This window comes from Seriola dumerili, unplaced genomic scaffold (assembly GCF_002260705.1).
Source record: "Seriola dumerili isolate Sdu_G_001 unplaced genomic scaffold, Sdu_1.0 BDQW01000442.1, whole genome shotgun sequence".
In the NCBI taxonomy this organism is placed as follows: domain Eukaryota; kingdom Metazoa; phylum Chordata; class Actinopteri; order Carangiformes; family Carangidae; genus Seriola; species Seriola dumerili.
This window is the reverse complement of record NW_019174697.1, coordinates 1550738-1562008: the sequence shown is the minus strand read 5'-3', so window position 1 is coordinate 1562008 and position 11271 is coordinate 1550738. Positions and strand designations below refer to the sequence as shown.

At 37.4% G+C, this 11271-nt stretch overlaps 3 protein-coding genes across 4 annotated transcripts; 2 read left to right on the top strand and 1 right to left on the bottom strand.

Moving 5' to 3' along the window:
- The first annotated feature begins 252 nt into the window (after window positions 1–252).
- Window positions 253–4402, top strand: LOC111234182 (galactosylceramide sulfotransferase-like). The gene is made up of 3 exons (XM_022762140.1): window positions 253–335; window positions 1338–1480; window positions 1565–4402. Exons 2-3 carry the CDS (start codon window positions 1359–1361, stop codon window positions 2721–2723), a joined length of 1281 nt encoding a protein of 426 aa, XP_022617861.1. The 5' UTR covers window positions 253–335; window positions 1338–1358; the 3' UTR covers window positions 2724–4402.
- A 106-nt stretch (window positions 4403–4508) lies between these two features.
- LOC111234184 (cytochrome b-c1 complex subunit 9) lies at window positions 4509–5223 on the bottom strand. The gene is made up of 2 exons (XM_022762143.1): window positions 5055–5223; window positions 4509–4854 (listed from the first exon to the last, which is right to left on the bottom strand). Exons 1-2 carry the CDS (start codon window positions 5193–5195, stop codon window positions 4804–4806), a joined length of 192 nt encoding a protein of 63 aa, XP_022617864.1. The 5' UTR covers window positions 5196–5223; the 3' UTR covers window positions 4509–4803.
- Window positions 5224–5238: 15 nt separating this feature from the next.
- Window positions 5239–9611, top strand: zmat5 (zinc finger matrin-type 5). Of its 2 annotated transcripts, XM_022762142.1 has the most exons (7): window positions 5239–5420; window positions 6378–6551; window positions 6834–6896; window positions 6987–7067; window positions 7287–7395; window positions 7505–7614; window positions 8629–9611. In XM_022762142.1, the coding sequence occupies exons 2-7, from the start codon at window positions 6425–6427 to the stop codon at window positions 8643–8645; spliced, it is 507 nt and encodes a 168-aa protein (XP_022617863.1). In that variant the 5' UTR covers window positions 5239–5420; window positions 6378–6424; the 3' UTR covers window positions 8646–9611. The 2 variants fall into 2 exon arrangements, with proteins under 2 accessions (XP_022617863.1, XP_022617862.1); XM_022762141.1 differs by having other exon boundaries at window positions 7505–9611.
- Window positions 9612–11271: the final 1660 nt, after the last annotated feature.

Genomic DNA, 11271 nt, shown 5'->3' with positions numbered 1-11271 from the left:
TGGCTTCAATTTAACACATCTGAAGAACCAATTCTGAAAACATAAAGCAGCCTATTTGCAACACACTTTAGTAAACTTAGTTCTACTTCATGTTTGTAAAGCTGATTTGTCCTACTACGAATGTGTTAGAATGGTCATCATGTAGAGCTGTGCTGGCCTATTTTACAAACTAGTTCAGACCCTGTGGGAGGAGCATTCACATCTGCCTTGTTTCCGTCTTCAAAGCCAATGAGATATGACTTCAGAGTGTGTGCAGCATGCTGAACAATAGAGGGTTTCCTTTTTACCCTGTAGAAAATCTTCATCCCCAACACTGCTAGTGCTGTCATCTGCAGGTAAAGAAGGCTCTTTTCTTCTACACATACTGTGGGCTGCTTCCACAGGTGTATTGTTCTTTAATTTGTTGCTTGAGTCATACTTTGGCTGTTTTGATCATTGGGGATAATAGGTGCACAGAACTATTATTTCAAGCGAAGACATCTTTCAAATGTGTAGGCTTTAATAAAACTGAAACGAAAACTTTCATTATCTGCTACAACTTCTCTATGAGACTTACACATGACTGGTATTCTCAAATGTAACAAAGGGACTACACATACGACTATCAGTGTTTAAGATAAGAGGTCAGAGCAGGTGTGCACAGGGACACACCTTTTCGTATCAAACCACCTATTTGAATTTCTTTGGAATGATTCTTTTATAAAGTGTAAGTGAGCATCTGTCCAGTGTCAACAGCTGGAAACCAGCTTTGATCTTTAGCCATTCTCATTTAGTTTTTTCCTAAAGAGAACAGTGTGCTGTCAGAAGAAGCTTGTACCTAAACTGGGTCTTTAATGTTCCATCATTCCTTTTTGTTGTGAGAAATTTAAGAACCATAAACATGTTTAAAGTGTAAACATGAGGGCTTTATTTGACAGAAAGAATGATTCAGCAGTTTTTTGCTTATCTTTATTATCTGCACTTAATATCTTCCTTTCTTATTCTGCTGTTTAACCTCTTCTTTTAACCTCTTCTCTTCTTTAACCTCTTCTTTTTAGCAGTGATAAATACTATAGATTGCATATGATTTAAAATCAAGCCTGGCCTTTTTGTGTGTACATAATAATTACCCTGCTGTAGAGAGGGATGAAGTGAGGTAAGGGGGTATAATTAGTTGCCCTGTGTGTATAAATTGCTGCAGGGCATTTGGCTGTTTATGATCCTCACATAGCTGCTAATTGGTTCTATGCGAACACAACAATTACAATGTAAAATCCAGACTGGTGTGTATCAAACCTTCACAGCCTTATTAGTAATGTTTTCCTCGGTTCATGTATGCTCTCTTATTTCACTTTCAGGTTCCTGTTTAAGGTTTAATCATGTTTGGCCTCAAAGGAACTAAGTGCACACCTGTAATGCGAGGGCTGATTCTGTGGGCTCTATTGACCAACATCATGTTGGTGCTGTACTGTTTAACGAACCCAGCTCAAGTGAAGATCAGGTAAATATTTAAAAGAAAAGCATTATTTTGGTGAGATTAGTCAGTTTACTTATCCATATACTTATTATGTCATTATATTAACAGGGGCTATCAGGAAGATACGTGTCCTCTCAGCATGGCAGAATTATCGAAGAAAAATGTGACCACGCATTTTGAACGCTCCAAATCCCAGTCAGAAGAGTGCTCCCCTGCTGTCAACATCATGTTCATGAAGACCCATAAAACTGCTAGTAGCACTATACTCAACATCCTATTCCGATTTGGGGAAAAGCACAAGCTTAAATTCGCCTTCCCTGATGGACGCAATGACTTCTTCTACCCATCGGCTTTCATGTGCTCTCAGGTGAAGGACTACAGGCCCGGAGAGTGTTTCAATATTGTTTGTAACCACATGCGCTTTGACCGCCAAGAAGTCGCCAAACTCCTGCCTCCGGATGCCATGTACATCACCATCTTACGTGACCCTGTGGATCTCTTTGAGTCGTCCTTCCATTATTATCACAGAGCAGTTCCTCTCACGTGGAGGATCAATGGAGAGAACAAACTGGAAGAGTTTCTAAACAATCCTCAGATCTACTACAGCGCTGAGGCTTACAACTCATTCTATCTTAGGAATCTGCTCTTTTTTGACTTGGGTTTTGATAACAACGTTGAAGCTGATGACTCTCGTGTCATGAGGGACATTCATAATTTATCAAAACATTTTGATTTGGTGCTCATAGCAGAATATTTTGAGGAGTCTCTAATCCTGCTTAAGGACACACTCTGTTGGACCATGGAGGACATAATATATTTTAAGCTAAATGCTCGCAAGAGTTCATCTGTATCTCGACTGACCCCTGAGTTCAGAGCCAAAGCTTTAGAGTGGAACGGGGCTGACTGGAGACTCTATCAGCACTTCAATGCTACCTTCTGGGCCAAAATAGAAAGGTATGGCAGAGAACGAATGAAAAAGGAGGTCAATGAGCTGAGGAGAAGAAATGCAGAGATGAAAGCCATCTGTATCGAGGGGGGAAATGCAGTTGAAGCCCAAAAGATTCAGAACAATCGTTTTCTGCCCTGGCAGCCGGTTGGAGAGTCTTCCATCCTGGGTTACAACATGAAGAAAGATATTGCTCCCAAATTCAGGACAGTTTGTGAAAAGATGCTCACTCCGGAAATACAGTACTTAACAGACTTGGGTGTAAGTCTGTGGCTCACTCGACTATGGGGTTGGATAAAAGATACCATTTTTACAGTTTGATTTGGATTAAAACATTTACAGCAACAATATAGCAAAAACAATCCTTCAACATGTACTCTATGTGCCTTCTTGTAGCAAATGTTTTCTTGTTTTAGTACAAGCTTTCTTTCACATGATGCATCCATAATGTTAATTCACATTTGTCACCTAGAAGCTGAATTCCTGGATGCATTTGGATGGTGTTACATTCATTAAATTATTACCACTCCCAAATGGGCCCACAGATGGGTCACTGTTATCTCAGATAGCTCCACTCATCATCTATTAGGCCCTAATTGCTCCTCAGTCTTTGTTGTATCTTTCAAAATTATGCATGATGTCAAAACAATGCCAAGACCATCTGTTTACACTTTTTAAAAAAAATGGATTCAGGCGTAATGTTTGAACAGCAATATTCCTCTATGTTGTACCTAAATCAGTAAAACTCTACAGTTGAGGCTCACTTCCTTGGTAAGAGTTACATATTCAGTGTTTCAGAAATATAGTGCATTTTGCTTGATTGAAGTGTTTCTGACTGAAAAATATATGTTTTATGGGATATAACGTACTTACAGTGGTCTCAGGCTCAAAATAGGGTGTGACCACGACGACTGAGCCACCAGTTACGGCTGTATTGTTGCTGAAAGTAGAGTTGCTATTATTCAAAAGGACAGGAAGTGCTAGTGTGCCATCTAAAGGCCTGAGACTTAAAAGCAGTTGTTTGCAATGCATTTGAATGGCTGTTGCCTCATCTGATCTTGCTCTGATGGTTTACATAGGATGTCTTCATTGTTCACTGTGATAATGGTTTCACATGGCATGCAGAAAGCTAAAACTGTATTTTATGTACATTCTAACTTCAATTCAGGCTCATGGCCATTCACTTTCTGGGTTAAAAATAATTTGTTAAAGGTGCTTGAAGCTGATACAGCAGACATATGGTAGCCATTTGCAGAGATCTTATGTACAGTGTGGACATGAGAATCATCATTTATTTTAATCAATGATTAAATAAACTGTAGCAAAAGTAGTAACTTTGAAATTTGCCAGCCTCGGGCACCTCTCTATTTTGTAAATGTGTTGCAATTTACTTGTTTTATAATATGCTATGTAAATACAATTTGTATTTTTTATTACCGTATAAGTTATATCATTTGTCATAAATGGATTTTCAAATAAACATTGTAACAACAAGCATAGTGCTTCTTACATTGGTATGTGGCATTTTGGTCTCAAAATCAGTCTGAAGCGTTTGCTATTACTGTCTTTCCATTTGCAACTTTAGAATAAAGTATATGTGTGTGTATATAACAGTTTGCATCATCAAATACTGTTTTTGCGGTAGCACTGGACAAAAAAATCTGAGCTGAGAGACAATGTTTCTTAACTGGTTTCTTACCCCCATAGTGATACTTTAAAAATGAGTGGGCAGGAAATGTGTTCCGACATAAAAGATACATCAAAACCTATAAAAACAGCTGTGGCTCAATTGAAAGGACACAAGTATCCATCCACTGCAGATTTTGAAAAGGCTTGCAAACACGCAGTGAACAAATGTTCAGTTTTACCAGAAATAACTGCATTACGCAATACTTCCATGTCCCTTTACCAAGACACTTGTTTAATTTGTAAACGAAAGCTCTTGACACAGGTTCATGTGACATAATGTGGCTATGCCTATGAATATACTGGTATGGTCAAAAATCTGTCATAGCACAACTAATCTAAACAATATGTATTGACAATAACTGCACTGAGCTATGCATGCAATACACGATATGATAAGTAAAAACATTGCAAGGTCTGTGAGACATTAACACATGTTTTAATTTAACCATTTACAATCTGGGAGAACGAAGGCATTACATATAATAACGTAGGGGGGACGAGATGGCAGGAACCATTGCTCCATCTTCATGGTGGTCTGGACAGTCATTCAGCTCCCACAGCTCCTCTGGTAGCCGCTGCCAGCCGGGGCATGACTTTGAGCACATTGTCCATGTTGACTGCTGATTGATACAGGTGTGAAGTCCAGGAAGAATGGATGATGGAAGTGTGACAACAGTTACGCTTCAGCCTTAGATGACCCTGGGGCCGCGTCCTATTCCTCATCTTTGTTCTCGTAATTGTGTTTGATGTGTTTCCATAGTTTCTACAATAAAACACAAGTTTTAAAAAAGGTTAGTTTCAAATAAACACACTGTACCAACAAATGGGGTTCAGTTTAAGGACGATAAAACGCCGGTAAGCTAGGCCGTTAAGCTAGCTTAGCTAACATCAACGGCGCTTCGCCCTCTGCTTACAAGGTCAGGATGAAACGAGCAGCACGAAAACAACAGCGGACACACATACCCCGTGGTTCATTTGCTCAAAAATGGCATCGCCGCCGTGGTCGAATAGTCGTTCAAAGAAGACTGCTCCAACCATGATGGTTATAGCGAAAGTAGACGTTCTCCTGAAGAGGAGGTTGTAGACGGACTTCGCCAGCGCCATGTTGGTGGAAGAGTGTGCGCAGGACCGGATGTCGCGGCAACAAATTTCCGCTTCAGGAAGAGGTCTGAGAGAAGTGAAGACCATAGACAATGTGATGAAGACCCTGTAAAGACACTATGTGAACGACTTGCGAGATTTCATTGTCTTTTTCGCCTTATTTAATTTACTTTGAGTGGCCACTTACAGCAAAAAATCCCAGAGGAGGACATCACTGTTCCACCAATGGTCTGTGCTCTTTGCAGTTTAATTTTAACGTTCATTTGAGTGACTGTAAGCATGTGAGCTAACTATGCCGATTTACCGACGCTACAGACCGATATTTAGGCATGATAACGTTTGCTACGTTGGGAAGAATTTGTACTAGCATCATGCAACCTGTTTACATGTTCAGTATGTTTCTAACCACCTCTGAACCTTCAAACTTGAGGCTTATAGTTTCCTCAGAGTGGAACAGAAAGCCATACCAAGTTGTTTTGATCGAAGCACCTCCATCAGCAAGCCAGCAGATGGCAACAAATGAATGTCAAACCAGTATCGTAGAGATTGGGGTAGTTCCAATTTGTGCTTCCCATACAAGAATCCCTGTTTTTAGGGCAAATATCTTTTTACATTAATACACATTAATGCAAAATGAATGAACAAATGAGACCCTGACATGAATGTAAACGTCTCAAATGTCAAAACATCATTCCTAGGACTAGGATTAGGCCTTAATTACGTATATTATGTTGTGCTGCATATTAAGTTATGAATGACTTAGTCAATTAATTAATCAATTGACAGACAATGCATTGTCGATGCTTGTCTCTGTTTTATGTATTTATAAATGAAAAATCTCTAGATTTTGTATTGTTTGTTGTATAAAACATTGGGCTCTAGGAAATTGGGATGAGCGTTTTTGACATTTTATTAATGATTAATGAAAATTGTTCCTTGCAGCTCTATTTTCTTACACACAGAGTCTGTTTTCTCTAAACCCAGGAGGTTGAATTTTATTTGGAAAGAGTGTAGCATATTTTTTTGATAATCAATTTTTAATTTATCAGAGAGCAACATTTGCTTAGTACTACTGGATACCATGGTTTCTCACAAGAGCTATTTGCATTAACAAGGCTAGTCACTCACCATGTGTTGACAAAGCAGTTATCTAAAATTGTTTTATTTCTGTTTACGGTCTTTCAGTGGTTTAAAAGGTGACATTGTGCTTATTTGGACACATAACCTGTACCATGGGGAAGAGATACTACTGTGACTACTGTGACCGGTCCTTTCAGGACAACATGCATAACAGGAAAAAACATCTGAATGGTGTTCAGCATCACAGAGCGAAAAAGGCCTGGTTTGACCATTTTAGAGGTGAGACTTGCATTTGTTTCTGTTACCCCTGAGATAAGATGACATATGATGTTTTAGTCTGAATGTGTGCTTATCAAAATAGATAGTGATCCTGTACATGAAAATACAATTTTAATGTATAGGATCACTATTTAAGATGTTAATTAATGTTAATTTATGTGATTATGGTTGGAGAATTAAGTATGCTCACGTTTTTCATTATGCTGTGTTGGCTGCCCACTTGTTTACAGTGGAAGATTATATTAACAACCATGGAGACCACTGTTGTTTTTCTTTTTGCAGACTCTGCTGCCATTCTGTATGATGAGCAAACAAAGAAACCCTGTAGGAAGTTTCTCCAAAAGGGTAACAGAACAGTTGAACTAAACAGTTATAGGATATAATACGAAATGCCTGTTTGTAATCCTCATTATTTCTTGGGCTTTTGTTTTTTAGGAATTTGCGATTTTGGCCCCAACTGCAGGTTTTCTCACATGTCCGAAGAGGAGCTGATTAACCTAAAAAGACAGGTGGAAGGTAAGCTGTAACCAAAGGGTGGTGCTGTCTACCATGTGATTCAGAAGTTTTAAAATTAGCATATATCTGCTTCTATAATTATTGTTCTTATCTAAATCATTCTTGCAAGGAATTGGGAGTAGACAAATGCAAAGAGTACATGTTGTCAGGTACATTTGATCTAAATGATTGTGTAAATAACTCCATGTTGAGAGGAGTGACATTTTTCTTGTTTGTCAGATGAAAGACAGCACAGAGAGGGCTCTTGGGACAGAATGATGCCTGGGCGAAGTGTAGAAGAATGGCTCTCTAGAAGGGAGAAGAAGAGAAGTGCCCTTGGTTGCAAAGGGTATGCACGTTCATTTTTTTTTTCAACACTTAGTCATACATGGTTTGCAAGGCTAATGGTTACTCCTGCTGATTTACAATTCAACTGTTCAATTATTTATCTTTTGCAGAGATGTGAAAAATAAGGAAGACAGTGAAGAGGGCCAAACAGAAAGTGACGTACCTCAACATCTTCTTTCCATTCCTGACCTTCCACCCTCACTTCGACCTCCTCCCCCAGGTGGGTGGAAAGTCAAAGTGAACACTGAATGGGGTTGAGAGATATTCACCTTGGGGTTCAAATCGCTGTTAAATGGATATGTGACATTAACAGAAGGAGGAATGGTGTTGATATAGCTGATATTCAGAGATGGCGTCATGTTCATATTTGAAGGTTAGAAATGAATTTTACAGTTGATACGTAAAAACTGTTTGTTGCCCTTTCTCATTTTGAAAATTGTGCATAGTAACAGAAATATGTACAGCATGCACATAATGTATTTTTTTTTATTAGAACTGGTTAATTTTTTACATTTTATTTAAGATGTCAAGTTTAATTTTCCAATTTAAAATGAGTTAAAGTTTGTATTTACATTAAAAAATGTTTTAAACGAAATCTTAGAGAAGCAGTTTCTATGCAGACAGTAATCCTCATAATTGACATTTTGACAGTGTGACAGTGTGTTGTTGTTTGCTGCACCCATCAGCAGTAGCAGCAGTTCTTTACAATGAGACTCCTCTTAGGAGTTATATTTAATGTCACGTAGTCCCGAAAGGAATTCAGGATTGCTGTGCAGACGGAAATAGTTTTTTTGTTTTATTTTGATCCTGTGCTGTGTCACTGGGGGAATCACTGATCTCGTGACTTCATTTTATTTCTAACCCAGCCACTGGAAAACACCATTTTACTTCCTAAATAGTACATTTTCTTAATACATTTTTTTTTTTATCAATTCAGCTCCCTTGAATGTATGACTAATGTATCTATAATTGTCACTGGACTTTTAAAAACACCAGATTATTCCTCTTAATTGGGGTTATGCTGAGATCTATATACTTTGAACTGTTTCCACATTTGTTGGATACACATTGCAGTGTTTACACCAGAATCCTCATTAAATAGCTGTTTGTGTTTATGCCTGTTTAGAATAATTTTGGGAATACTGTGTCTTAAATGTGCTGTCTTGGCCAGATCTCCTGTGTAAAAGATGACTCTGACTTTAATGGGGTGCCTGTTTTGTTTGTATCATTTCAGGCAAATCTGCTTATTGACAGTGACTAACACACCAACAAAGATGGCCAAAAAAGTAGACCAGTACCAAGCAAATGTAGCTGTAAACTGAATAATTTAGAATATTTAAAAATTTGCTTTTGAAATGTTAAATGTGGAAACACATTTGGTAGACCTCCAGGATCCATATTATATGTTTATTGAGAAACACTGAATATAAACGTATTTTGTTTGTTTTCAAGAAAACTACATAAGTAGGTACCTTAAGGTAAAGGTCAGGCTGTGAAAAGATAGTACTCCAAACTCATTCTCAATCGTACTTAAGTAGTGAGCTTGTGGACTCTCTTCGCGTGGCCCTGTAATTACCCTTTGCTGTGAGACACAAACGCTCATTGCTCTCTGTAGCAGTCATTTGTATCCAATACATCTCAGCCTACTCGTAGAAAATCAATAGTCCACATGTTTATTAAGGCAACTTGGAATCGGTTCATGCACTCTGAAGCTTGTTTAAAGCTTACTATATCCCTCGTGTGAGTGATTTGGTCTCTCAAATCTTCTTTCAAACCTTCTTTAATATCACATAATCACAACCTGGATCTATATGTGTGTCCTTACTCCACCCAAAACTTCTTATTCCATAGTGGACATTTTACAGCATGAGGTGCACCACTATATAACTCCAAGGAAATGCTCCCTCCTGCTGCAGGCTGTCTGCTGTGCCCTGTTACTAATGGGTCATTAACATGCCTGACAGTGCCGCGACAGGGCCGTCACACCACCAGATCCAGACCGTCTCCCTTCTGTTTTCAAGTATTTAAATGAGCAATGAATTCAGAATTTCACTCTTCTTTCCTTGTGTAGCCTGACAAGCATCTTAACCCAGATATGCTCTTCTTTTTTTTCATGTTGGCCACCCTGTACTTGATATTAGTATCAACTGTATGTTTTGTTTCATCGTATCCTGCATTAATTTGTAAGCAGTGTCTCATTTGTAAACAGAAAACCAAGGAGCTGGCTCAGTTTTAATGCTTTTGTTTTTTATTAGACTACATGCATCTAGACACCACTCACATTAGTGAATAACTGATGCAGTAACCTCTACATGTGCAGTAAGAGTTACAGAAATAAAACAGTAAAGGATATTCTCTAGACATCAAAACTACTGGTAATGTCACAGTAGGATGGTACAACAAGTATTAATTGGTAGTTAGAGTAACCTTTGTCAAGAACAGAGGAGAGAGAAACATAATCTGGAAATACTTACTGGTTTTTAGATTGATAAGTCATTTTACTGCAAAAATACATTTAGCATCAGATTAATTTCTGTCAAAAGTGATGATTTTATCAAATAGATTTCTCATCTTCCTAAAAGTCTTTCTAAAGTTACTTTAAGACAGGACATGAGAGTGCAGGTTGAAATACTCCAAATGACAAAGGCACAGAAAAGAAGACATCAAGAACTCAAATTAAATTTATAATAACAATTAAGACGATCCATCAACCAAGTGTACATAAATCTGCTCATTAAAACACTGTAACATACAGAAGAGGACACAATATTTGCTTATATGTCTTAAGACAAGATTTGACACAATAGCTATATTTTACATTCGCACAAAACCCATACCCTATGTGATATGGAGAGGTAATGTGATGTCATATAAGTGGTCCATACATAAACAGCTACTATATATGAGTTCAAATATCAGTTTTATTGCCAGAACTGTCATACATTTCCTCTTGCCACCTAGCTTTGATAAACTTTAAGATAAAAAGAGCGAGAAAAAATATATAGCATTTTGTATAACTTGTCATACTTGACAAATATTTGAGAAACATTCAGAAAAATGAATCTTAACAAATCAGAAAAAAAGAATGTAATGTAAGAGCATGACCCTAACACACACAATAACTTGTATCTGAATGTCCAGTCAAACTGGAAATTATACATCAGAAACCTGATATTTTTATTTTTTTGTATATTTTTGTTTGTTTTTTTACAAACCATTACGCTTACATTCATAATAAAATCACATAGATTTAATGTTTCACTTTCCAAGTAAGAAAATATAACCATGTTATACTTTAAACAATATGTTGTTTTGGTGGTCCATGTAAAAGCCAGAAAACAACATTTTTATGATATGTTAAATTATTGTTCACAGCGTACTGCAAAGTATTTAGTATTTTGATATTATTTGCACATCCATAAAATTTGACATGTAGAGAAAATGTCAAATACTGAGATTTCTTTCTCTCAATTTTTTTGCAATGATCACTGTACAAATTGCATAATCATTTGAATACATACATCAGAATTTTAAATTTGATCTCACACACATAGAACACGCATTTATTTCTAATTTAATGTACATGCAGGTGTGCCATGTGATTTGAATACCCTCCATACTCATTTGCCAGAAAAATTACAGTTAATACCAAGTTTTTTTTGAAACTCTTAACATGTTATGGTTGAATTTATTCACAGCTGGTGGCTCAGGTCATACAGCTACTCAACTATCTTTCACTATGACTCTTTTTGGTGCCTATTATAGAGACACAGATTTGAAATATGCAGCAAAGTTTTACATGTATCACAGGCTGATAGAAACATGTTTCGACATCTGGGACATCCATGCACGCGCTTGTGTCTGACATTTCTCAGAG